The sequence below is a fragment of the Xyrauchen texanus genome, chromosome 43 (genome assembly GCF_025860055.1).
Source record: "Xyrauchen texanus isolate HMW12.3.18 chromosome 43, RBS_HiC_50CHRs, whole genome shotgun sequence".
Lineage (NCBI taxonomy): Eukaryota > Metazoa > Chordata > Actinopteri > Cypriniformes > Catostomidae > Xyrauchen > Xyrauchen texanus.
The window spans coordinates 11,032,421-11,058,577 of NC_068318.1; the positions used below are offsets into that span (position 1 = coordinate 11,032,421).

Genomic DNA, 26,157 nt, shown 5'->3' on the forward strand with positions numbered 1-26,157 from the left:
AATGTATTTTAATTATGCCTTCTGACCAACCAAATCACACTTATCGAGAGCAGGCAGCAGAGAATGAGGGGAGCCGTTCACACTGGATAATTGGGTGATGACTGACAAGTGCTTGATTGTAACAGTCATTGACAGAATTAAAAACCACTGAGCTGGGAAGTTGCCGAATATATTAAATAATGGCCCAACAGTTACTGTGCACTTTTTTTTTTTACATTTTAGATACTTATTTAATTTCAATGTTTATTAAATTGTATAAAAAACATTAAGGATTTAAGCTGGTTGAGTCTATTTCCACTGCCAACATGCTCTCTAAATAAATAGCATCAAACATTGAAAATAGCATTTTCCATAGTAGTTTTAGCCTATCATTTATAAAATGTCTACGTTATGTTCACTTGATCCCGATCAGACACATTTCAGAGGGATATACGGATGCTAAATGAAGCACTTTAACATGATAACTAAAATATATGCTATATAACTATAACATCTTATTGTACAAAACTAAGTTTTGAGAGGTAAGAATTATGAAAGGCAATAAAGAGTGGCAGAAAACCGCTTATGCGCATCCTGTACGCAGAATGACGCGCATCAATGTGATAAGGGTGATCCTCACTGCACATTCAAAAGTGCAGAACTGCAAAATAATGATGTGGGTACACGACATCAAGCAGTTGAAAGCCTTTTTTACTGCAACTATTTAAGCAATGTCAGACAGAATCAACACAACACTTAATATCTCCGAAGCACCTCACCTCACATATATGGGAGAATTCCTTACAGCAGATGATTTCATGTTTGACATTGATCGTCTTGTAAAGTATTGTTGATGCTGTGCTTTGATGGCTGAAACAGCAGTGGTGCATAAATGGACTCAATTTAAAACATTAAAGACATGAAACTTCTTGCAGAATGTTTTACTGTGCTGACTATTATTCACTTTTATTATTTTGCATCTCTCTCTATTAATTTAAGAATTGCATCTGCCATTAAACCACCACAAAAATATGTTAGTAGTCGACCTTCCTAATGAACTTGCCGGTTGTTGGATGACTAGATTAGTCGACCACCATGGCACATCCCTACTACAGAGAGTAACATTTAAAAAATATTGCTGACAGAATGTGTTCTGTGTGAACGGCCCCAAGTTTACTATGGACATATCTCAAACTAGATTGCAAAATGGGTCGCACTGAACTGTACTATTCTACAAAAGCCAAAATGGGATAACTACACATTTGGTAAAAATTGGGTTATGACTGAAATCGGGTCTCTTAATCTATGATTTGTCCATTGACAGACATGTTTTGTATTAACAAATATTGATATACAGGTGCTGGTCATATAATTAGAATATCATCAAAAAGTTGATTTCAGTAATTCCATTCAAAAAGTGAAACTTGGATATTATATTCATTCATTACACACAGACTGATATATTTCAAATGTTTATTTCATTTAATTGTGATGATTAAAACTGACAACTAATGAAAATCCCAAATTCAGTATCTCCGAAAATTAGAATATTCTTAAGACCAATACAAAAAAAGGATTTTTTAGAAATGTTGGCCAACTGAAAAGTATGAACATGAAAAGTATGAGCATGTACAGCACTCAATACTTAGTTGGGGCTCCTTTTGCCTGAATTACTGCAGTAATGCGGCGTGGCATGGAGTCGATCAGTCTGTGGCACTGCTCGGGTGTTATGAGAGCCCAGGTTGCTCTGATAGTGGCCTTCAGCTCTTCTGCATTGTTGGGTCTGGCGTATCGCATCTTCCTCTTCACAATACCCCATAGATTTTCTATAGGGTTAAGGTCAGGCGAGTTTGCTGGCCAATTAAGAACAGGGATACCATGGTCCTTAAACCAGGTACTGGAAGCTTTGGCGCTGTGTGCAGGTGCCAAGTCCTGTTGGAAAATGAAATCTGCATCTCCATAAAGTTGGTCAGCAGCAGGAAGCATGAAGTGCTTTAAAACTTCCTGGTAGACGGCTGCGTTGAACTTGGACCTCAGAAAACACAGTGGACCAACACCAGCAGATGACATGGCACCCCAAACCATCACTGACTGTGGAAATTTTACACTGACTTCAAGCCACGTGGATTCTGTGCCTCTCCTCTCTTCCTCCAGACTCTGGGACCTTGATTTCCAAAGGAAATGCAAAATTTACTTTCATCAGAGAACATAACTTTGGACCACTCAGCAGCAGTCCAGTCCTTTTTGTCTTTAGCCCAGGCGAGACGCTTTGACGCTATGTCTTGTTCAAGAGTGGCTTGACACAAGGAATGAGACAGCTGAAACCCATGTCTTGCATATGTCTGTGCGTGGTGGTTCTTGAAGCACTGACTCCAGCTGCAGTCCACTCTTTGTGAATCTCCCCCACATTTTTGAATGGGTTTTGTTTCGCAATCCTCTCCAGGGTGCGGTTATCCCTATTGCTTGTACACTTTTTTTCTACCACATCTTTTCCTTCCCTTCGCCTCTCTATTAATGTTCTTGGACACAGAGCTCTGTGAACAGCCAGCCTCTTTAGCAATGAACTTTTGTGTCTTGCCCTCCTTGTGCAAGGTGTCAATGGTTGTCTTTTGGACAGCTGTCAAGTCAGCAGTCTTCCCCATGATTGTGTAGCCTACAGAACTAGACTGAGAGACCATTTAAAGGCCTTTGCAGGTGTTTTGAGTTAATTAGCTGATTAGAGTGTGGCACCCGGTGTCTTCAATATTGAACCTTTTCACAATATTCAAATTTTCTGAGATACTGATTTTGGGGTTTTTCATTAGTTGTCAGTTATAATCATCAATTAAAAGGAATGAACACTTGAAATATATCAGTCTGTGTGGAATGAATGTATACATTATCCAAGTTTCACTTTTTGAATGGAATTACTGAAATGAATTAACTTTTTGATGATATTCTAATTATATGACCAGCACCTGTGTTTATTTGTCATCTGCTTTCTCTCTCTTTCATCTTCTTTTTTCCTCCAGGACTTTTCTTCTACATTTGTCAATCTGTGTCGTTCAAGCTCTTTCTTACTTCTTTAGCCATTTTAAAACCCTATTTACATCTAATTTATGTCTTCTTCTTTTTTAATCAGTGCCTCCAACCAGTGTTTAAAGTGCATTTGTTTGACCTCATTCTCTTTTGAACTCCATGCCAACAAACCCATCAATCTAATCTATTGTGACATTTACATGTTAGCAAAGCATACAGATAGTGTTTGTACTTTCAACTGTACGCAAATGTACAACACAGTGTTGCAAAAACCTGCGTCTCATTTATATACCACCTGAAATCTAGTTTATGTGTGGACATGTTTTCTGGGGAATTTTCATCCTATATTTTGGACATGGTCTAAGTAACTCTCAGCTGACAGTTCATAACCTCACTAATAATCACTGGGCAGTGGTGGCTCAGCGGTTAAGGCTCTGGGTTACTGATCAGAAGGTCGTGGGTTCAAGCCCCAACACCACCAAGACACCACTGTTGGGCACTTGAGCAAGGCCCTTGAACCTATCTGCTCCAGGGGCGCCGTATCATGGCTGACCCTGCACTCTGACCCCAGCTTAGCTGGGATATGTGAAAAATAAATAATTTCACCATGTATATGCAGAAATGTATGTATAATGTGTGACAATTGGTCAAATTAATTAAATTAACTGGGATTAAACTGACAATCTTAACACCTAGGGTACCACTAACCAGCAAAATTCATCATGTCACTCAAGCGCTAATAAATGTAATGCTTTACCAGCCTTGTCTTTGCTGTGTGTTGGGCATAAAGAGATAAAACACACATCATGCTCAAAAATTCAGCACACTTCTATCAGAATGGGGATGCTTCAGATCTGGAATTTCACGCTAGTGCTGCAGTCTTACACTTGCTCTGTGGTGTGATGTTTTTCTTAAAGTGACAGTTCAACAAAAAATGACTTTGTTTCTTCAGCAGAACACAAATTATTATTTTTAGAAGAATATCTCAGCTCTGTTGTTATATACAATTCAAGTGAATGGTGTCCAAAACTTTAAAGCTCCAAAAAGCACATAAAAGCAGCATAAAAGTCATTCTTACAACTCCAGTGGTTAAATCCATGTCTTCAGAAGCGATATGATAGGTGTGGGTGAGAAAGATATCAATATTTAAGTCCTTTTTTACTGTTAATAACCGCTTTCACATTCACATTCTTTATTTTTGGCGCTTCACATTCTTTGTGCATTTTGCCAGCTACTGGGCAGGGAGGAGAATGTACTGTATAGTAAAAAAAAGGACTGCCGGCTGCCCTGTGAACATGTTGTTGGAAAATAATGACATTAGGAAACGAAAAACAAAAAAGATTTTCTCCCCTTTTTCTCCCTGTTTGGAATGTCCAATTCCCAATTTTGCCCTAAGTCCTTGTGGTGGCGTAGTGACTCATCTCAGGACTAACCTCAGCAGCCTCCGCATCTGAGACCATTAACCCTTGCATCTTATCACGTGGCTCGTTGAGCGTGTTTCCACGGTTAGCGCGTGGAGGTCCACGCTGTCCACCGCGGTATCTATGCTCAACTCAACACACGCCCCACGAGAGTCACCACATTATAGCTATCCTGAGGAGGTTACCCCGTGTGACTCTACCCTCCCTAGCAACCAGGCCAATTTGGTTGCTTAAGAGACCAGGCTGGAGTCATTCAGAATGCCCTGGGAGTCGAACTTGCGAACTCCAGGGGTTGTAGCCAGCGTCTTTGCCACTGAGCTACCCAGACCCCGCAATACTTGGATTTTTGTTGTAGGAATGCAAAATACTAGGTTCCCATTTACTATCACAGCAATGATCTCTCAGTTGTGGTTCATAAAAAAGTGCCATGGAAATCTGTTAGAGTAAAGCGTTCATTTTATGCTGTGTTGATTATATTTGTGGACTTCAGTTCAGCCTTCAACACCATCATGCTTGATCTTCTCTCAACCAAACTGACCCAGATCACCGTGCCCACCTCAATCTGCCGATGGATCACCGGATTTCTGACAGATAGGCAGCAGCTAGTGAGACAGGGGAAACTCACATCCGGGACCCTCACTATTAGCACTGGTGCTCCTCATGGATGTATTCTCTCTCCACTTCTCTTCTCCCTGTACACGAATGACTGCACTGCAAAAGACCCTACTGTCAAACTCCTGAAGTTTGCAGACGACACCACGGTCATCGGCCTCATCTGCGATGGTGACGTTGATCAGCAGGCTTTCTGGTGCGGTCACAACAACCTTGAGCTGAACACGTTCAAAACAGCAGAGATGATAGTCGACTTCAGGAGAAATCCCCCCACACTCACCCCGCTCACCATCCTGAAAAGCACTGTGGCAGCAGTGGAATCATTCAGGTTACAGGGCTCTACCATCTCGCAGGTGGGACATCCACATAGACGCCATTGTGAGGTGAAGAATTTCAACCTGCCACCGGAGCTGCTGACACAGTTTTACTTGGCTGTCAATGAGTCTGTCCTGTGTACATCTATAAATGTCAGGTTTGATTCAGCCACCAAATCTGACAGAACGAAACCACAATGGACAGTCAGGACTGCTGAGAGGATTATTGGTGCCCCCTGCCCACCCTCCAAGACCCTTCAGTAGTTCGCAAATTAATGTAATCCTGCTTAGAGGATAGTGTAAATGTGTATACGCTTATTCTGGTGATGTGATTGGTTGGAATAAATGACCTTGCTCCTCCCGAACATAGTTTATAAAACTCCATGTCTCCAGAGTAAGGAAAAGTGCAGGTAGAATCACTCTAGACCCCACAAACCCCACACACCCTGCCCACTCCCTCTTTGAACTGTTGCCCTCTGCTTGATGCTACAGAGCACTCAGCACCAGGACATCCAAGCACAAGAACAGTTTTTACCCTCAGGCCATTTATCTCATGAACAATTAAACCGTCTCAGGACTCCCCATAGTGCAATAATTTAAATACATATCTCATGTACATATATAAATTCACATATTTAATTCAATTTGGATACCTCTGAATATGAAATAGGCTAATGTCCCCGGACATATGGGTATAAAAGGAGGGGATCGTGCATCTGTTCAGTCAGGTTCTGCACTGAGGAGGCGACCCATACCTAGTGAGGGAGGAGTTGCTACAAACATGGCGACCGGGGCAGAAGGGACTGCCCAAGGGAGACGCGGGTCCGCCTGACAGGGGGACTGTACCACGGAAAATACATCACAGGGGATAACCGTGATAATCGGCACCTATGGAGCAACTATTCCAGTACAGAGTAACTAGTGCCCGTAGTGGGTCTGGTCAGGAATTCCTTGATGACAATCAGTCAAAACGAGGTGGACGCCTGGCAAACTGAATCACGTAGCCGAGTCGGATGGTCTTGGCCAGCCAGCGCGACGGGTTGGAAAGCGTAAGCCACACGTCCAAGCTCTGCGCGAGGGGCACTAAGTGGACGATCATTTTTGACATACCCGGTGGGGATTCGCAGTGATTGGGAGCAGGTAGTGTTGTGTCGGGAGGCAAAGTTGCGTCCTGAGGCATGTGTACAGAGAAAAAACTCATCTGCTCTTACCTTGCTCTGCATACCCAGTAGGGGGTGGGTTAGTGACTGAGGAGGAGGTCCTAGTGAGGCATCCTCTGAACTCGTCAGAACCGGCCAGCCGTGGTTGTGAATGCTGTACAGGCGTGGACGTGGAGGTGTTTCTACGTCCAGCGTGCCACTTCGCCTGTAAGGGTTTGATGCCAGGGCGCCTTGAGAACGGCGTTTTCGGGCACCGTCTAGGTGACACAGGGGGTGAGGAAATCGCTCTTTTATTGAAAAAAGTGGGTACCGCAGCCCGAAGGGGGCGCAACAAATGAAAAAACAGAAACCAAGGACTCTCCTCTTGGCCCTCCACCAGGGGAAGGCGTGGTCTGGCTACCAGCTCCTGAGCGAAATAGTGTAGCCGAATAGGCTGAGCTGGGAGATGGGGGCGTTGAGAAAGCAGGCTTTGTCAGTTTCCCTCATCTCGATCAGGTTCAGCCATAGATGATTTTCCTGGACCACAAGGGTAGCCATTGCCTGTCCGAGTACCCATGCTGTGACCTTTGTGGCCTGGAGGGCGAGGTCAGTAGCTGAGCGCAGTTCCTGCAGCACATCATGATCAGGACTACCCATGTGCAGATATTTTAGTGCCTTGGCCTGGTGAACTTGCAGGAGGGCCATGGCATGCATGGCAGATGCGGCCTGTCCGGAGGCCCTGTAGGCTTTCGCTGTCAGCGACGATGTCGTCCTACAGGCCTTGGAGGGGTGTGTGGGATGATCCCGCCAAGTGGTTGGACGGAAACAATCGAGCGTACCTTGCACATACATTACCACTTGCACATGTACATGTGCCATTCTGTTATATGTCCTATTATTTGTATGTCCATTTATACTCTTAACTTGTTTTATATTCTGTGTCTCACTGTAATGTTCTGTGTGCACTTACTCCTATCACCAAAAAAAGAAAAAACTTTTGAACTGAATGTGAACTGAATATTAACACAGTATGTGAGGCAATAAAGCTCATTCTGATTATATTTGTTCTTTCCTATTTCCTCTTAGTTAGTTTTCAGTCATCTAAAATATTTCACAAATGTTCCTGTTGTCCTGGTGCAAGTGCTGATTGCTCAACTGAGAGTGCTGACCCCATTTTGTGTGTGTGTGTGTGTGTGTCTGTGTGTGTGTGTGTTTCTATTACTGCTCCACAGAGAGGTGTGTGTGAAGCAGGACAGGCGGGTGCACCTTACCGTGGTTTACTTTGGAAAGGACCAGATGAATGAGGTCAAAGGAACCTTGGAGAACACATCGAGGTATGCCATCTTAAATGTTTGTGTCTGTGTATGGTTATGTGCATGGAAGTGTGTGTGCCCACACAGAGGAACAACATGAGCAGATAAAGCTGAGAAATTCACAGGAAAACCAAAAGTGGTGTCATAAGTTCCTAACAGTAATCTTTTCCCTGCTACATGGGTATTGCCTGAACTGTTGCCTTGCATCCAAATATGCCTTCTTACTACGTAAATAGTATGCCAAAAGCAGTATGAGTAGGGTGTCAGAATCCTCGGTACTCATAAAACAGTAGACGAGAAATCCCCAATTGAACTTCTACATCCAGCGAGATTCTGAAGTACTCATCCACTGAACACTGTGACAGGAGCCGAGGAGCTGTCATATTCAAAACACCGTAAAGTTGGGCGGCTCTTTTTTACTGCTTTCAAGTGCTATGTATACAAAGAAATTTGTTCCTTTTGTTTAACAAAAACACAGTAAATAATTTTTCATCATACCATCGAGTCACAGGACAATGGCCTTTTTCCCACGTGAAGGATGACCTAAAGAATCCAAAAATTCATCCAATGCAGTACATACTCTGACAGTACACAAATTCGGATGCAACTTAGGTTTTCAAACACGCTCTGCTATCTGAAAGACTGCAGTCAGAATCTTAAACCATTGGATGCATTAATAATTCAATTTATTTATAAATCAAGCTGAGATTTAAAATGCTTATCCTCATGAATATAATAAAATGCTGAACCGGTCTTCTTAATGAAAGATGATGTTTACTAAGTATTAATCAAATCCAAGAGGTCAGTACTCTTGCTTTTAAACTGCTTGAATTTCTGATGAGATAGTTGTGTAAATATATGGTATTTGAGTGGCGTTGCATATACGGTATACAGTATATTAACATATTTATTATTATCAGCTTTGGATCAGGGTCCTGAGCAACCTGTCGATGATATATTTTATTATATTATATTATATTACATTATGTCCTAAGTGTCATATTGCTTTTATAAAATTGTTACTTTTTTGTAAAATATTAAAATGATTACAAAATATGTAATATTATTTTACACATAGACATATATCCTTTGACTAGTATCACATGGGCACACAGTGACCATGAGTGCTCTCTCATGATTATCAATTGGAGGTCAGTGAATCTGCACTATTAGACTGGTGTGACTGACCTCCAGCCAGTGTGAAAACATGTCAGTTCAGATGCCACTTGGATGCAGATGAAATCAACAGAGCAGTAGATTGCCTGGAACTCAGCCAGCATCATGCTGTATGGCTCCCTGCATTGCAGCGTACAGTATAACCGATAACCCTCAATTTGCAGGAAGAAATGGTTTTTCTCTTTACAGTATGTCAAAACATTAAAAATGCTGCCAAACTCTTGTTTTTACATCTGTCTTGCTTAACCAGGCACTTCCCAGTGACACACAAGCTTTTCTGTGCTGTGTTCAGTAGGAGAGCAGCTTTTGAAGAATATTTGTTGAGAAACGGGGAAAGCAATCATGGCCTTGTACCTTTCAGGAAAGGGTAGGCTGATAATCAGCACTGTTCTTGTTCGTTCTCAGGGAATTCATTGTGTCCACTGTGGTGCAGAAATCAAAAGAGCTTAGTTTATTTCTGTACTTCAGACTAAGTGAATTCTCCACAATTTCCTGATTATTCATTCCACCTCCCTTCCAAAAGCCTTTAGAGTTCATTGTTTGTTATTGCCCAGCAGCCCAGAATGCTTGTATCTTGAAATGTGAGAACAGATTAAATTTAGGCAATTGCTTCCGCTGTAGTTTGAGGGGAAATTTATTTCAGTGCAAAACTCCATCTTAGTCACTAACCACCAGCAACCGAATTTAATCAGGCATTAAATGCACTAAAATAGCACTCTGCTGTGATTATTTAAATTAAAGGAAAATTTCCCACATAAATTAAAACTGACTGGGGTGTCAAGCTCTAAAAAGCACAAAACAGTACCATAAATACCATAACAGTATCATAAAAAGTAGGCCATATGACTTCATTTCAAGTCTTTTGAAGCCACACAATAGCTTTATGTGAGAATCAGTTGTTATTCACTGAAAATCAAGTACTGATCTCTAAATAGCCTCAAAATGTTTTCATCCACACAGCTTGTATCTATATCTAAATACCTCTTGATGCACTGGTTACATGTGTGTTTTGATATCGATTGCAGCTGTAATTATCTATGAGTATGTCCACCGGTCAATATGTGATTCGAGACCTAATATGCCACCCAATGTCAGTAAAGAATCGATTAAAAGCCTCCCACTATCTGACAACATGCAACTTCAATAAATGTAATGATCATACATTATTATCATGGTATGACCTGCCATTTCACTCTGCCCACCTAAAGCACTTCTGTTTTCTGTTGCGTAACATGCAGAGATTGACAGCTCCAGTGCTCAGAGCAAAGTAGGTTGGTGTGGCTACAGTATCTGTTTGCAGGGAAAGTCAATCGATTCACATGAATAATTTGTGTTAATTTGAGAAGGGAAGAGAGAAGAGTGCAGGTAACACTGCATTATACAAAGCTCCAAGAACAGACAGAATTTTATCATTAATAATCATGTACACATAATAAATACATTTAATTTATTATTATATGTTTTATTATTATAAAAATGCAAAAAAAAAAATTTGGGTTAGGTTTAATTTGTAGAAACTATTATTATTTTTAGTCTATAGAATGTCCTCATTTACATAGCTACATATACAAAAATATGGGGGCATGGGAGGGTGGGTATGCTTAAGTATATTTGGGTTTACATTTGTATATGGGTGTTTGATAGATAAGGTTGTTTAAAATGATAAAAATGAGAAATCTTTAAAAAGATTTGTTTAAAAATGTGTCAAGTTTGTAGAAATTGAATCTTTGTGTAAAATAAAATAAAAAATACATTATGACTTTTTTAAAAATGTCAAATGGAGTAACCATGAAATAAAAGGTATTAAATTACTTTTCTTTCACCTTGAATGCATGCAACTTAAAGGTGAAATGTGTAACTTTTTTATGTCAAAATACATTCTAATATCCCAGTTTATTGTTCATTGACAACTGTAAGTTTTTTGTGGGTTTACTTCCCCCAAAAAGTATAAACACTGAGCCTCCCATGGACTATCAAAACATTGTTTATATTTTGAGCGGCCCACTCAGCTCCACCCATCCCTTTCCTTGGATGGTGCGGTGCGAGAAATCCAGTGGCAACTGGCGAGCATGTCTGTAGTGCTGACGAAAGTCATAGCGGACATGGAAGATCTTGCTGTAATACGTCAATCAATTACGATGATGGAGAAATTCTCTAAAATTGGCTAAAAGAATCGAGGACATTGAGAAATGGATTGATTATCTAGAGTCATCGGAGAGGGTATTAGCTGCTAATCCACTAGCAACCAAAGTAGATTTGCAGTGCTTTTGGGGAAAAGCTGGAAGACCTTGAGAATTGTAATCGACAAAACAACGTCCAAATTGTTGGAATTCCTGAGTATGAAGAAGGTCGAGATATGGTGAAATTCCTTCCCGAATCTGCTCAACATAACAGGCCATAAGCTGGAAATCGAGCAAGCTCACAGAGTCCCAGCTCGGAGATCCACAAAAGGAGACAATTCTGGCCAAATTTCTGAGATCATCCGATAAAGCTCTTGTATTACACGAGGCGAGGAGTAAAGGAAAGCTTTCTTGGAAAAAACGCAGCATTTCCTTTTTCCAGACTTTGCGAATTCAATGAGAGAAACTTGATCGATTCAAGGAATGCAAGAAACTCTTACATCAATGGAAGATCACTTTTACACTGATATTTCCGGCCAAATTGAGAATAGATACTAAGGATGGCCGCAATATATTTACATGCCCACAGCAAGCATTGTCTTTCATAGAGACAATGGTGTGAGTAAGCCATTTGGTTTTTCTCACGTGGCCCCCAAGTGAACTTGACTCTTTAAACATACACTTGACTTTCTGAGGAAGCTGGGCGACAATTCTTTTTTTAAATTTTTTTATTCCGCCTAGTGGCTGGAGTTTGTTTTGTGTAGTTACACTCCTTCTAGAAACTCTTGCATTGACGGAGGATCACTTTTGCACTGATGTTTTTGGCCAAATTGAGAATCGATACGAAGGATGGCCGCAAAATATGTGCATTCCCACAACAAGCAATGTCTTTCATAAAATAAATGGACTGAGGAAGTCATGGTGTATTACTCACATTGCCCCCAAGTGAGCTTGACACGCTGATCATTCACTTGACTGTCCGAGAAAGCTGGGTGCCTTTCTTGTTTGTTTTTGTGCTGTTTCCGCCTAGCAGCTGAAGTTTGTTTTGTGGAGTAACACTCCTTCGGAAAGTTTGGGACTTCGGGACTCCTTCTGCTCGTTCTTTGCATTTATGACTTCTATTGGCTGGAGTTTATTTTGTGGAGTATTTTTTGCAGGACATTAGAATGATTAGGTCATCTGCTGCATTCATGAACAGCCAGCTCACTGAACATTCGTTTGATTGTCCGAGGAAACTGAACATTTTGTATGTGTGTGTGTGTGTGTGTGTGTGTACTGGTTCCACTAGCAACTGGAGTTTGTTTTGTGGAGGAACACCTTTGATATTTTTTGACGGTTTTGTGAATGAATCTACACGTTCTTTGTGTTTATTCTGTCTATTGGCTGGAGTTTGTTTTATAGATTATTTTCTGTTATGTAATTCTGTCTCACAAAATTTTTACAGAACTTGAGCAATCCGATGACAAAATTTGTACGGACTTGAGCAATCCGATGGCAAATTTGTCATGGGTGCTTTCGTAGGCATACATGGTCCGTTCGAGTTTATAGGGATTGGCGACAGTTGGCACTGTCGTGCGTGGGGTAAATGTGCACGTTTTTCTTTTTTCTGTTTGTTTGGTTCTGGGGAAAGTTCGGGATTTGATTATAGCACTAATGGGGAATGCGGTCTTTCTGATATTATTTTTGATACACAATAAAAAAAATTTAACAAGTCATAATGTCAAATGTTAATATGAGTGGATTGTTTCTCTCCATGTGGAATGTGAATGGGTTGGGGCACCCCATAAAAAGAAGGAAGGTTATTTCTTTTCTTAAATGTAAGAAATGTGATATACTGTTTCTTCAAAAAACACATCTTTCACTGCAGGAAGCAGAAAATTTGAGGAGGATATGATGTGGACACGTTTTCTTATGTGCTCGCTCAAGTAAGAGCAGGGGAGTCATTACATTGATAAGTTCACATCTACAATTCAAATGTCTCAAACTGATTAAAGATAAATTAGGAAGAGTCATTATTATTTTAGTAGAAAATCAGGGGCAAAGGTTGATTTTGGTGAATATTTACACACCTAACACTGATGATCAGGGCTTTTTTATAGATCTTGAAGGGATGTTGCAAGCTGCTGGCACCCCTCATGATATAATATTGGGAGGAGACTTTAATCTATTGATTGACTTAGTCCTTGATCATAGTGAAGCAAAAGTTTGAAGCCCCCTAGAGTAACATTGACCCGTCACAGGATTTGTAAATATCTTTGTCTTACAGATATTTGGAGACTTATCTGGGAGGAACTATACATTATTTTCATTAGTACATAAGATTTATTATAGAATAGATCTTTTTTATATATATTTAAGTCCCTCATTTCATCTGTTGTTGATTGTTCAATTGGAAACATCTTGGTCTCAGATTACGACCTGGTGAGTTTAGAGATGTTGCCACATATGGTGAAAAATAAATCATATAGTTGGCACTTTAATGTATCCCTTTTGAATGATCTAGATTCCACGTCTGTCGCTCACTTCCACATTGGAAGTGTCGAAGAAGCGACACTTGGGGTCTCTCTTGAGAGCCTCGCACATCTCTGAACTAGAAAAGGCCAATGAGAAATTGGCAGACAGAATTTGCATGTCCCGCCCCCGGACATACGGGTATAAATGGAGGGAAATGCGTCTGTTCATTCAGAAATTTTCTTCGGAGCCGACCGGTTGTGTGAGCAGCGAGCTGCGATTCACAAAACTGTTCACCTCATCTCTAAGAGAGTATGCTGTATGGATCTATGGTGCATATCAGCAGCTTTCTCCTTCTCTGCACGGCAGTGCAGCTTTGCCCCTGAGCACTTTGACAGCGCTGTCTAAAAGAGAATATTGTAAAAGAGTTTGATTATCTAAAAGAGCAATACACAGCAGAGTTGAACTTTCTTTTTCTGGACGCGTCTTTATGAAGATGCCCTTCCGCCCCTGTGTAGTTGTCGAGTTCTCTCCACTCCTGATGGTCACATGCGCTGCCTCTTGTGTCTGGGCTGTGATCAAACTGAGGCAGCATTTGTGGATGGTCCGTGTTCTCACTGCGAGAAACTTACCATGGCAACGTTGCGGTCGCGGCTTTCCTTTCTAAAAAGGAACGCCACTCCAGCCACCCCCCGCGTTGCTCCTTCTTCCCACGGGATTGAGGAGGACCCAGCTGGTGATGGAGGTGATTTGGGGATGGCAGCAGGCTCAGTTTCGCCGGGTACATCCCAACAAACCACCCGCCCCCGACACGCTTGTTGACTTCCGCCCGGGCTCGGCCGAGGGCGTCTTCCTGCAGCTTCCAGAAAACGTGCAGCTCCGCCTCAACCTGGGCCCAGCTCTCAGCCCCAGTGTCGAGCGCCCCGCAGGAAGTGTACGCCCCCCATATCCCGAACACCCTCCAGAACCCGGAAGGCTCCCAAGCGTTCCTGAGACGGATGACCCAGAGATCGAGACGTTTGCTCCGGAGCTGGTAAGCAGACCACTCCGTCCACCGGTGGAGGGCCGGGAGGAGATTCCTCAGTTCAGTTTGTTTTCTTTGCCACACACCCTTCGGGCTGTGGTACCCACATTCTCAATAAAGGAGCAATTTCCTCTTTCTCTTGGTCACGTGGCCCGCAAATGCCATTCTCACGGCACCCCGATGCCACACCTCAACAGTCCTGGTACATCGGACACGGACCTACCGCCTCCAGACCCACGACTGTTACCCCTTGGGCGGCTGGTTCTGACGAGTCTAGAGGATGCCTCCATTTGACCTCCTCCTCAGTCACTAACCCGCCCCCTGCCGGGTGTGCGGAGCAAGGTAAGTGCTTCGAGTCTTCCCTCACCAGAGCCTCAGGATGCGCTTTTGGCTCCCGACGCTGTATTACCTGCTCTGCCCCGCCGCTCCGCCCCACCAGGTACGTCAAAAACGATCGTCCCCTTAGTGCCCCTTGCATGGAGCTTGGATGCGTGGCTTTCACTTCCCAATCCGTCACGCTGGCTGGCCAGAACCATCCAACTTGTTTATGCAATTCAGTTTGCCAGGCCTCCGCCCACTTCGGGGGCGTCCACTTTATGCACGGCAAAGACGTGAAGTCCCTGAGTGCGGAAATCGTGACTCTCTTACTCAAAGACGTGATAGAGCCTGTCCCTCCAGCCGAGATGAAGAAGGGTTTCTACAGCCCTTACTTCATCGTACCCAAGAAAGGTGGCGGCTTACGACCGATCTTGGACTTGCGAGTTTTCAACCGGGCCTTGCACAAACTCCCGTTCAAAATGCTCATGCAAAGACACATCTTAACTTGCGTCCGGCATCTAGATTGGTTTGCAGCGGTAGACCTGAAGGACGCGTACTTCCACATCTCAATCTTGCCTTGACATCAACCCTTTCTACGGTTCGCACATTCGGCATGTCCTTGTCCCCTCATGTCTTAACGGAGGTCGCAGAGGCAGCCATTGCCCCACTTTGGGAAGCAGGCATTCGCATACTCAACTACCTCGATGACTGCCTCATCCTGGCCCACTCCCGTGAGTTACTGTGCGTCCACAGGGACCAGGTGCTCAGGCATCTCAGCCGCTTAGGGCTTCAGGTCAACTGGGAAAAGAGCAAGCTCTCTGGGGCATATGGCATCCTCTGCGGCGGTCGCACCGACTCAAGTCGCTGCATGCCACTCACATCCCAGGCAGCCACAACGTGGCAGCAGACACGCTATCGCGACAGGGTATGCCAAGCGGAGAGTGGAGGCTCCACCCCCAGTCGGTCCAGCTGATTTGGGAACGGTTCAGCAAGGCACAGGTAAACCTATTTGCCTCCAGAGAGATCTTCCACTGCCCACTCTGGTACTCCCGAACGGAGGCTCCCCTCGGGACAGAAGATCTGGCACAAAGCTGGCCCAGGGGGCTGCGCAAGTACGCATTTCCCCCAGTGAGCCTTCTTGCACAAGTGCTATGCAAGGTCAGGGAGAACGAGGAACCAGTCGTTCTGGTGGCCCCCTACTGGCCCTCTTGGACTTTGTTCTCGGATTTCGTTCTCCTCGCGACAGCCCCTCCCTGGCGAATTCCCCTGAGGAAGGACCTTCTCTCTCAGGGACGGGGCACCCTCTGGCATCTGCGCCCAGACCTCTGGAACCTCCATGTCTGGCCCCTGGATAGGATGCGGAAGATCTAGCTGGGAGTAGCATACATCACCCTAAAGCGGCAGATACTCTGGGAGAGGTGATTACGGCTTTCAGAAAAGTTCTTGAGGCATCAGTATATTACTCGCTGCTAATTCATAGTCTGGGGGACAGAGCTTAAATTTCTCTCAAGAGATTATGGGAGAGAGATTTATATTTGGTATTGGGGGAGGGAGTGTGGGCTAGGATTCTAAAAAACTTCAAGTCTGCATCTAGAGATGCAAGGGTGCGCCTTATGCAATTTAAGATTTTACATAGATTCTATTTGACCTCTAGATTGTATGCTTGGTCTTAAAGACACACCCACCTGCTGGTGATGACAGTCAGAAGATGAAGACAGAACCCATGCTTTTTGGGGGTCTGTTAAGAGCCAGGAATTTTGGTCGAAAGATCAGAGTTTTTTTTGTGACGTTTTAGGCACTCAGATTTCACTCTGCCCCACACTCTGTGTAATGAGGCAGTCATACATTTTGGGAATAAACACATAAAAACTGGGTTCTGACCAGCATTGTGGTGGGCAGTTAAGTCATTTTAAGGGAACGGAAGTTGGATAGGGCACCCTCATTTCCAGAGTGGTGTGTGTGGAGATGGGGAGAGTGGCTGCTTTTGAAGGGATGTCAAGCAGAAGGCTGGGGCTTCAGAATTTGTTCGACAGGATGTGGGGTAATTACTTTGTGTTTTGGGGGGACTCTCGGGGAGGGGCTGGGGAGAGAGATGTTTTGTTTTAATTATATAAGATTATTATGTTTGTGTGTGTTTGACAATGTGTGTGTGTGTGTGTGCGTGTGTGTATTTGTGACCACAGGGGTGTTCGTTGTGGGTTAAAGTGTGTTTGGTGATTGGAGGGGTATTGGGGGGGTTAAATGTTGATTCAGTGTTTATATGTTGTGTTTTTTAATTTTTTATTATTATATATTTATGAATCAATGTTAATTGAAAAGATACTCGGAATATGTATCATTATGCTTACTAGTTACCAAGAACTATCCTACCTCTTGTGCTAGATCCCCCGCACACCAGCTGCAGTTCAATCTGGCGATGTTACTGGATGACCGGATTACTCTGCAATGCTTTGTCCGGTTATGTTATAGTGGTCTTGTTCATCATGACATTTAACTTTTATCACCTTTTATTTGAATGGCCTATTTGTTCATAGTGGATCATAGGGTGCGAAAGGAAGTGATGAGTCTGATGGTTGTTGACAAGGGTTGTTTGAAAACATACTTTATTTTTGTAATCCCATTTGAAATTACACACTTCACTTTCACTTTCAAATAAGTGTTTTCTGTGGAGTGGAATAAAGTAAAGTGTAAAACTGCTATGACTCAACTTTTTGAATTTGAATATTCTAAACAGTTCCCATCCCTTGAAACCAAACTAGTATCACAAAAATAAATTTTTGGAGTCCTTTTTTTTTTTTTTGGTCGATGGCAAATTGAATCACACATACTCACGCGTGGAAACTCTCCAGGCTCCATTCCAAATCCGTTCTGCTAATGTGACTCAAATAAAATCTTGTTTGCATACTATTTGTAACTGCTTTAAATTTGTACTGCCGTGCAGCTCTCAAAAAGAGCAGGTTTATGAATAACTTCTTTAAATTGTATTTACGATATTACTCCCACAGGTCGTGTCCCCCCTGAGTGTTTCGGGATTTGGATCCACCCACCACCCCCCAATGCAGAGGCACTAGGCAATTGCCTACTGTGCATATATGCTAGTGCTGGCCTTGGTCGGGCATGCTGCCCTATATTTTGTATTGTTCCAATAATAACAGCAGACAGCCACATCTGTCTGTGTGGTTGTGGCACCAGAGTTGTCTTGCTTGTTGATGAATACAAGCTTTTCTGTGTTTCTGTTTTCTTATTAAAAGGAAAGTGGTTTATATTTACATTATACCCATTTAACAGTATTAATATATAGAGTGGTTAAGGCATTGTTTCTAAATTGTAAGTTATCCATATTAAAAAAAAAGGAAGCAGTTCTTCCTGTTCCTCTTAAAATAGCTGCTATTAGCTGGCTTTAATAACTGGTATTATCTGCACCATGTCTGGTGGCATAGTGCTGTTATACATCAACTTGGCTCGAGCACAGCACATTAAACTTTAATCGTTTTTCTTTATTTGTGTGTGTCTATGTGTGGCTGATTGTTTTCACAGTCACATCCACACATCTCTGGCTTAGGATGCTCTGGCTCTGTGTGGATTTTTCAGGTCACAACTTAAAATCTGCACCTGCTTTCAATCACAGCGTCTTATTCTGCTGTCACGAACAACTCTTCCATTTTTCCATAAAAAAGATGGCAAGATACGGGAAACGCTGTGAAAATGCAATCACGTAAACATTAGCAAATTGCCAGTCATATGATTTCCTCTGGGCTCGAGAGAAATTGGGTTTGCTTTGCTGCTTGGCAAGACAGCTGTGCTCATCTCATCACCAGTAGTTTCAGTTTTGTTTGTCTTTCATTTGTCATGTTCACCTCAGGAATGAGCCCCTATTTCCTGACATCTAAAACTGTGATGAAAATGGACTGAATATATAGTTGTTTTTGTGAACATTTGACACTTACACACTGCAGCTAAATGAGGTTGTCAATCATGTTCTATACGCACTAAATTTGGATATTTAAGGGAGTGACAACCGCATTCACTCCCAAAACATTCAGATAGTGACAACCGTATTTATATTTCAAGTTTGACTCTCTTGACTGAAGTTAGTCCTACCAGCCCTATGGTCTCAGGGTAACCCAAAACATTACGGTCCAGAGAGAGCATGCTGTTTAAAAGTAACATCTTCACAAAAATATACAATGATGCCCATTTTGATGGTAGTTTATTTTATCCCCTTTTCTCTCAATTTGGACTGCCCAATTCCCACTACTTAGTAGGTCCTCATGGTGGCACGGTTACTCACCTCAATCCGGGTGGCGGAGGACAAGTCTAGGTTGCCTCCGCTTCTGAGACCGTCAATCCATGGATCTTATCACGTGGCTCATTGTGCATAACACCATGGAGACATGGTATGTGGAGGCTCATGATATTCTCCGTGATCCACGCACAACTTACCACATGCCCTATTGAGAGCAAGAACCACTAATCACGACCACAAGGAGATGGAGCATGGCATTGGTTAGCAGAAACTCTCTGGCTAGCTAGCATTATTATTATTATTATTATTAAGAAAGCTGTTTTTGTTAAAGTCATGGCCTAGCAGTTTGTGCTTACTCTCTAGCTAGCTAGCACTATTAAGAAAGATGTATTATTTGGGGCAGTGGCATAGTGGTTAGTGCTAACTTTCTAGCTAGCTTGCATTATTATTATTAAGAAAGTTGTTTTAGTTGAAGTCATGGCCTAGCGGTAAACACTAACTTACTGGCTAGCTTGCACTTTAATTATTAAGAAAGCTGTTTTATTTTAAGCTGTGGCCTAGCTTATCTCTTACTTTCTTGCTAGCTTTTGATATTAAGAATGATACGTATTAGTTGAAGTTGTGGCTTAACAGTTAGTGCTTACTCTCTAGGTAACACTATTATTTAGCTTAGCTATTGTAGCTAGCACTATTATTATTAAGAAAGATTTTTTTTATTTATTTATTAATAATAATCACTATATATTTTTAAAAGATGTATTATCCCTGAAAGTACATGTACATCCCCCATATGTCTACTTGATGTGCATGTTTATATCTGGAAGATGTATTTTTTAGGTTGTTTGCTCATCAATACATCAAAAGGCTTTGCCTCTCGGATGTCAAAAATACATTCAGCAGATGTCTTTGAGACTTTAAGATATAGACTGTTAGTAAATCTGATCTTTTTAAGATGTTTAGCATATGTGAATAAGAAAGTGATGCTTTTTAGATGAAATGTTCTTAAACAGACATCTCGGAGAATGGAGATGTATTTGTGCTGTCTTTGGAGCTATTGCCTAGCAGTAGCACACACGCTAATTTAACTAGTCTTGAGGCTCATGCGGGCGATGCAGATTTGAGTCTGGCTTACATCTGTTTCTCTCTCACTGTACCAATCTGTACAGAGGCAAACGGCTAAAATAAAGAACTATATATAATTGTTGGGTCTTTAGTTTTCATTTTAGCATCTTTCGTTTCATTCTTAAAAGCTATCAATAAGAGTAAATTTCAGTTAGAGTTACGAGACATTATGTCTCTAACTATAATTTTGTTGTGTCTACTTGAGCAGGGAGCTGAACTTCCATAACTTCACACTGATTCAACTGAATGAAGAGTTTTCTCGGGGTCGAGGGCTGGACGTGGGTGCTCGTGCCTGGAAGAGAGGGAACGTCCTGCTCTTCTTCTGTGATGTTGATATCTTCTTCACACCCGACTTCCTGAACACATGCCGCCTGAACACCCAGCCTGGTGAGAAGAACGAGGGAGCACTATATACATACAATTAAATACTTTATTTTTAGATTGAAGTATCACGGCTCTGTTCCAAACCAAATGAGCTGCCTTGCAGTTACTTTATAAGCGACTGTTCAAACAGAATGTGTTCTTCAATAAAATGTAGGTGTCTTGAGATTCATTTTTTAAACAGTTTTTAATTTGAACTGACATATCAAAAGCACATTGCTCATGGTTCGATACACTGAAAAAAACGCTAGGTGTGTTTAAACAGTTAAATATGTCCATCTAGCACATTTTTGTGTAGAAAAACTATTACAAACAGTACTGATGGATGCAAAACACCCCCAATAAGGCAATGTTCTTATTAAAGACATTTTTGCCAGCAACTCCTTTGGAACTAACTCACTTTAGCAGTGAATCGACTCTATTGAATGATTTCAATAGAGATTGGCATTAGCATGTTGCTAAGCTTACAATGTGACACTCATAATTACATTAAAATACATTACAAGCATGTACAATTATTGGGTAAAATAATATATTTTTATTGATCTTTTGATTAATTATATTTATAATCAACAATTCTCTTTGCTTCATTCACCATCTTGGATACATTTTTCACTGACACTATCGCGGTGCATTATGAGATTTCCTGTTCCGTGAAGAATACATGCGATCCTGCCCTAAAATTTGAACAAAGTAACTTGTCTTAGAAGGCAACACAATCAAGCTGCCTACTTTTGGGAATAACTGGAGCACACATACCTAAATATACTGCCTACATAAGCAGCTCACTAGGGTTTGGAACAGACATATATAGGTGATTTACTTCTCATAATGTGTTGAAGCTGCATAACAGATCTAATTCATCAGTATATGGCAAAATAGACTGACCGCTTGGACTAAACCATTTCATAGCATGCTGTGTGCTAACCTTGTCTTACCCTGTCACAGGAAAGAAAGTATTTTACCCAGTTCTCTTCAGCCAGTATAACCCAGCTGTAATCTACGGCAGCCATGCTCACATCCCCCCTGTGGAACAGCAGCTGGTAATGCAGCACATTTTCATGAAGAGAATAAAATGCTTCATCAATTTTGATGTGATTAATTGCTGCATTGTGATGGAATTCACTGTCATTACAAACGTTTGCCATTGATATTCTGAATGTGTAGACTAAAAGATCTTGATAAAGTGTGATGATAACTGATAGCTGACATTATATATAAAACAGACAACTTTGTACATAAGGCAAATTACAAAAAATGTTCAGACTCATTTAGATTCATTGTTCTTACAGATCATTAAGAAAGACACTGGCTTTTGGAGGGACTTTGGCTTTGGAATGACCTGCCAATACAGATCGGATTTTATCAACATAGGTAAGCTTTCTCTAGAGCAGCTGTTGACAGTTTAAATGAATTTACATGCCTGGTCAAATTTGCTGATATTAAGTATAACTGCACTGAACTGCTTCCCTGTTTGGATCACTCTACTTGTCTGTATTGTAGCTCCTATTTAAATGAATGGGGAAAGACATACGAGTTTGTTCATATATATTTGTATGATTTCATCACATGCAAATGCCTGGATGTGTAATGCAGAAGTAAGGACTTCCTAATAATATGCCCTTACCCAAATCCCTTATATTAACCTAACCAATCAGTAGAGTATGTAAACATGATAGGAATCTGTTGTGTTTGACAGAAGCAAGTAATTGTCGCGTATTAGATGGAAAAGATGTCCATCGACGTCATTGGCTGTAGTGCAGTCATACGAGATCATTCGAATTAGCCAAATTTAGAAAAGTCGTATGAATCCTTACGATTTCACCATGAGAGTGTGTATCATTAAGGCCTATTGCCGAATCACAGCTGTGTTGCTATTCAGAAAAGCAGCACAATTGCAAACATGATATTACTTAAAAATGGCAGCAACAGGTAATTAGATTTTAGAAATAAGAGGAAAGTGTTGCTCATGTATCCAGAATTGAATGTGTTTACTTTGACATCTGTAACCTAAACTAAATATCCAGCTTAATTTGGGTCACTTTTAATGTTTCAAGCACTTTAAACACTTCTGCAGAGGCAGTATCCAGAAGTAAAACAGCATGAACTTTCAAATCTCAACACAACAGTTCCCACCAGTTCGTGACAGTCAGGTGTTTCCCACGACTTAATCAATGACTTGTCTGGACATGTGTAACATAGCATGATAAAACAACAAGGGCTGGTCTTGATACTTTAACAGAGAGTTCAGTATAATATGCATTCCAGGGAACAGACGATCATGGACATCTTAGCATACAGACTATAAAAATCAATATAAGGATCCATTAAGGAAAGCTAATACGCCACTCAAGTGCACACAGGCGGTGTATTTCTACATTTCTTTTGCACAGTTAAATGAATACAGAAGCTACATCATTCTAAAGGTACAATGCACAAATGTAACAAATTGAGATTCTAACAAAGTTACAGAACAAACACTTACACAATTGTACAGACACCGGGATATACACACATTCCTGCACAAAACTACAGGAACTGTTTGTGCTGAAGGAAATTCAGGCTTCCCTTTAACAACAACAGATGCATGTAAACAAAGAGTTTATTCAACCTTTTTCTTTCTGCGGACATGTTAATATTACAACTGGAAACACATGCTTTAACTTTGGCTGGCAAGAACTGTAAACGTGCAAATGTTAGAAGCAATACTTGAAAATTCTGTAACAATTTACTCACCCTTCGTGTCGATGTGACTTTCTTTTTTTGCGAAGCACAAAAGCAAATGTTTTAATGATGATCCCCATGCATTAAAAAGAACCAAAAATGATTCATGAAAGTAGTCAAATGTGACTCCTGCTTCATATTCCAAGTCTTCTGAAGACTTACATTAGGTTTTTTTTTTAAATTATTTTTCATATTCGTAAATCTTGACATCCATTGTATGGAATTTCCACATTTAAGTGATTTGTCGATGGAAAGAACAGGAAATATGGGCGACTCCAAGATAATTCATGGATATTTCTTGAGGAACTTTTATTTTGACACTGTGACATGTATTACCTTGGCAGCTTGCTAACGATTATGGTATTTGGGCAAATACATGCTATTTTCTTGGTGTAAAAATGTACAATATGCATCAAATGGTTGTTGAAACACATAATATATATAACCGAAATGGCAAGTGCTAACAATTAGCTGTATTTTGAAAAATGTATAAAACCTGCCATTCTCTACAGAAACCATCCTCTCTCTTTTTCGACGTGTTGAGAGTTTACATCCCAAACCGGTAAATCGAGTATCAAAATTATCTCTGCGTTTCCTAGCCGTAATTATGACTTGAGAGGGCATTCTTGTGCAACTTCTAGTGGGAAACTTGTATCTACAATAATTCTGATAGCACATGAGGCAGCATACAAGCACTTTTAAGGAGCTTCCACCTGATTTGACTCCTAAAATGACTTTTGTTAGTGTAACCTAATGTAATCAGGTTGATTCAGTCATATTCAATAATAGTTTCAAAAATAGACCAGTTCATTTTGATGTTTCCACAAGAAGCACATTTTTAGGTTGCTAATATTTTAACAGTGAATGCTGAACAGGTCTCAAAAATGTGTTTTTCATGCTGCAACTGATTTAGACTATGCTGAAACTATTTCAAAATGTTATCGACATCTTTGACAATCTCCTGTTCTCACAGGTGGTTTTGATGTGGACATTAAAGGCTGGGGTGGCGAGGATGTCCACCTGTACAGGAAATACCTCCACAGTAATCTGCTAGTAGTGCGCGCCCCGTCGCGCAGCCTCTTCCATCTGTGGCACGAGAAACACTGTGCTGATGAACTGCCCCCGGACCAGTACAAAATGTGCATGCAGTCCAAAGCCATGAATGAGGCCTCGCATGGGCAGCTGGGCATGCTGCTCTTCCGTCACGAGATCGAAACACATCTCCGAAAACAGAAACAAAGAAGCAGAGCTAAAAAAGCTTGAAGCATGTTACTGTGTCTTTAATATTGCATTTAAAATATGCTCTTAAAGGGATAGTTGTCCCAAAAATAAAATTCTGTCATCATTAACCAAATTGATTTCACAAAAGAAAATTTTAAAAGCCCTTAACATTCTGCCTAATGTCTCCTTTTGTAATTTTGTGTCATACGAGTTTGTTTCAACATGTAAGCGAGTGAAGGATGACAACATTTTCATTTTTGAGTGAGCTATCCCTTAAATCATAGATGTGAAGAGCCCCCAGGAACACAGCAAGAGGCAGACAAGATAGTCAAGTGCAGCAGATGACCTTCAAGTCTTCATTCTCTTTTGAGTGTTATAAAATTATCCTTTATTTGCGGTATTATCCAGATGCAGCTCGTGATGTCTGCAATACACTTGTGCACTTCAGAGAGAAGTATCTATTATGCTATTAATTGGCTGACTTTTGTAAACCTTTCTATGCTACTGGAGGCAAGACACTAACTATAAATGGTAGGGGAGCTTTAGGAGTGTTGGAACACATTTTGTTTCAACATCTGTAACTTTGTGTTTTTTTTTTTGTGCTATGTGTCTCAGACTTTTAAATAATGTTACCCAGCCCCATTTCATTTCAAGCATTTTAATACTGACTGAGTCACCAAATGTCAGTACACTATCATGCAAAAGTGAGATGTATATTCATCAATTATACCATTTATGGCATAGTTTTGGTTATTTTAGGAGATGAAATAACTTCTATCTCTTAGATTTATACAGCAGACGACTAATTAAATTGGGCTTGACTTTTCCCCATGGTGGAAAATGCAAAGACACAGAATAATAGATAGATAATGCCTTATTACTTATTTACATATAATAGTTGGTGCAGTTGTTAATTGTGAACTGAATTTCTCAGTCAGTGAGAGAAAGAATATAAAGAGCCTTAATGGGTTAAACTGTGCTCACTGTCAATATGACGAGTGGTTCAAAGAAGTGCAATTATTATTGCTATTTTTTGTTTGAACATGACCCTTCTTTTGATGTATTGATGTGGTGCTATGTACTGGTGCCGTGTATTAAAATGACCTGTGACAGTACAGTCTTACAGGGCAACTTCAAACAAAACATATTTATAACTGCTCAGACAAGCATTGGAAAACAAATTTGATCTGGATTTTTAAAGAGATAAATAACTATATATTTTATATTTTGTACAGTAGCCAAATTAATTTCTGAGATGTAAAGAGTATTATGGGTACTGAAGATGAACAGTATTAGGAGGGTTCATTTTGATTGAATACTTCTGGTGCACAATTTACAATCTTCAGAAGTGTCAAGAGGTTTATTTGTGAGATAAATGCAAAGCACACGTTTAGTTTCAAAATAATTATTTATTTGGGAACAGGATGCTTTTTATGATCCATTTCACCCCAAAATGTCAAATGTTGTATGTCTATTTGTGTTCTGAATCGAATTTGTTTTGAGACAAACTAGTTCTGATTTATTGTAAATGAAAATAATTTAGAATTTTTGGACAGAGCAGAATAAAGTGAAGCAAAA

General features: G+C 41.0%; 1 protein-coding gene across 1 annotated transcript in view; it reads left to right on the forward strand.

The window, feature by feature from the left end:
• The window catches only part of LOC127635947 (chondroitin sulfate N-acetylgalactosaminyltransferase 1-like), a 70,294-nt gene extending 44,137 nt beyond the window's left edge, over positions 1-26,157 (forward strand). Inside the window, exons 4-8 of the mRNA XM_052116255.1 lie at positions 7,716-7,817; positions 20,462-20,640; positions 21,583-21,677; positions 21,927-22,008; positions 24,332-26,157. Coding sequence (XP_051972215.1) covers positions 7,716-7,817; positions 20,462-20,640; positions 21,583-21,677; positions 21,927-22,008; positions 24,332-24,621 — 748 coding nt within the window. The 3' untranslated portion in view covers positions 24,622-26,157. The remainder of the gene's footprint in view (positions 1-7,715; positions 7,818-20,461; positions 20,641-21,582; positions 21,678-21,926; positions 22,009-24,331) is intronic.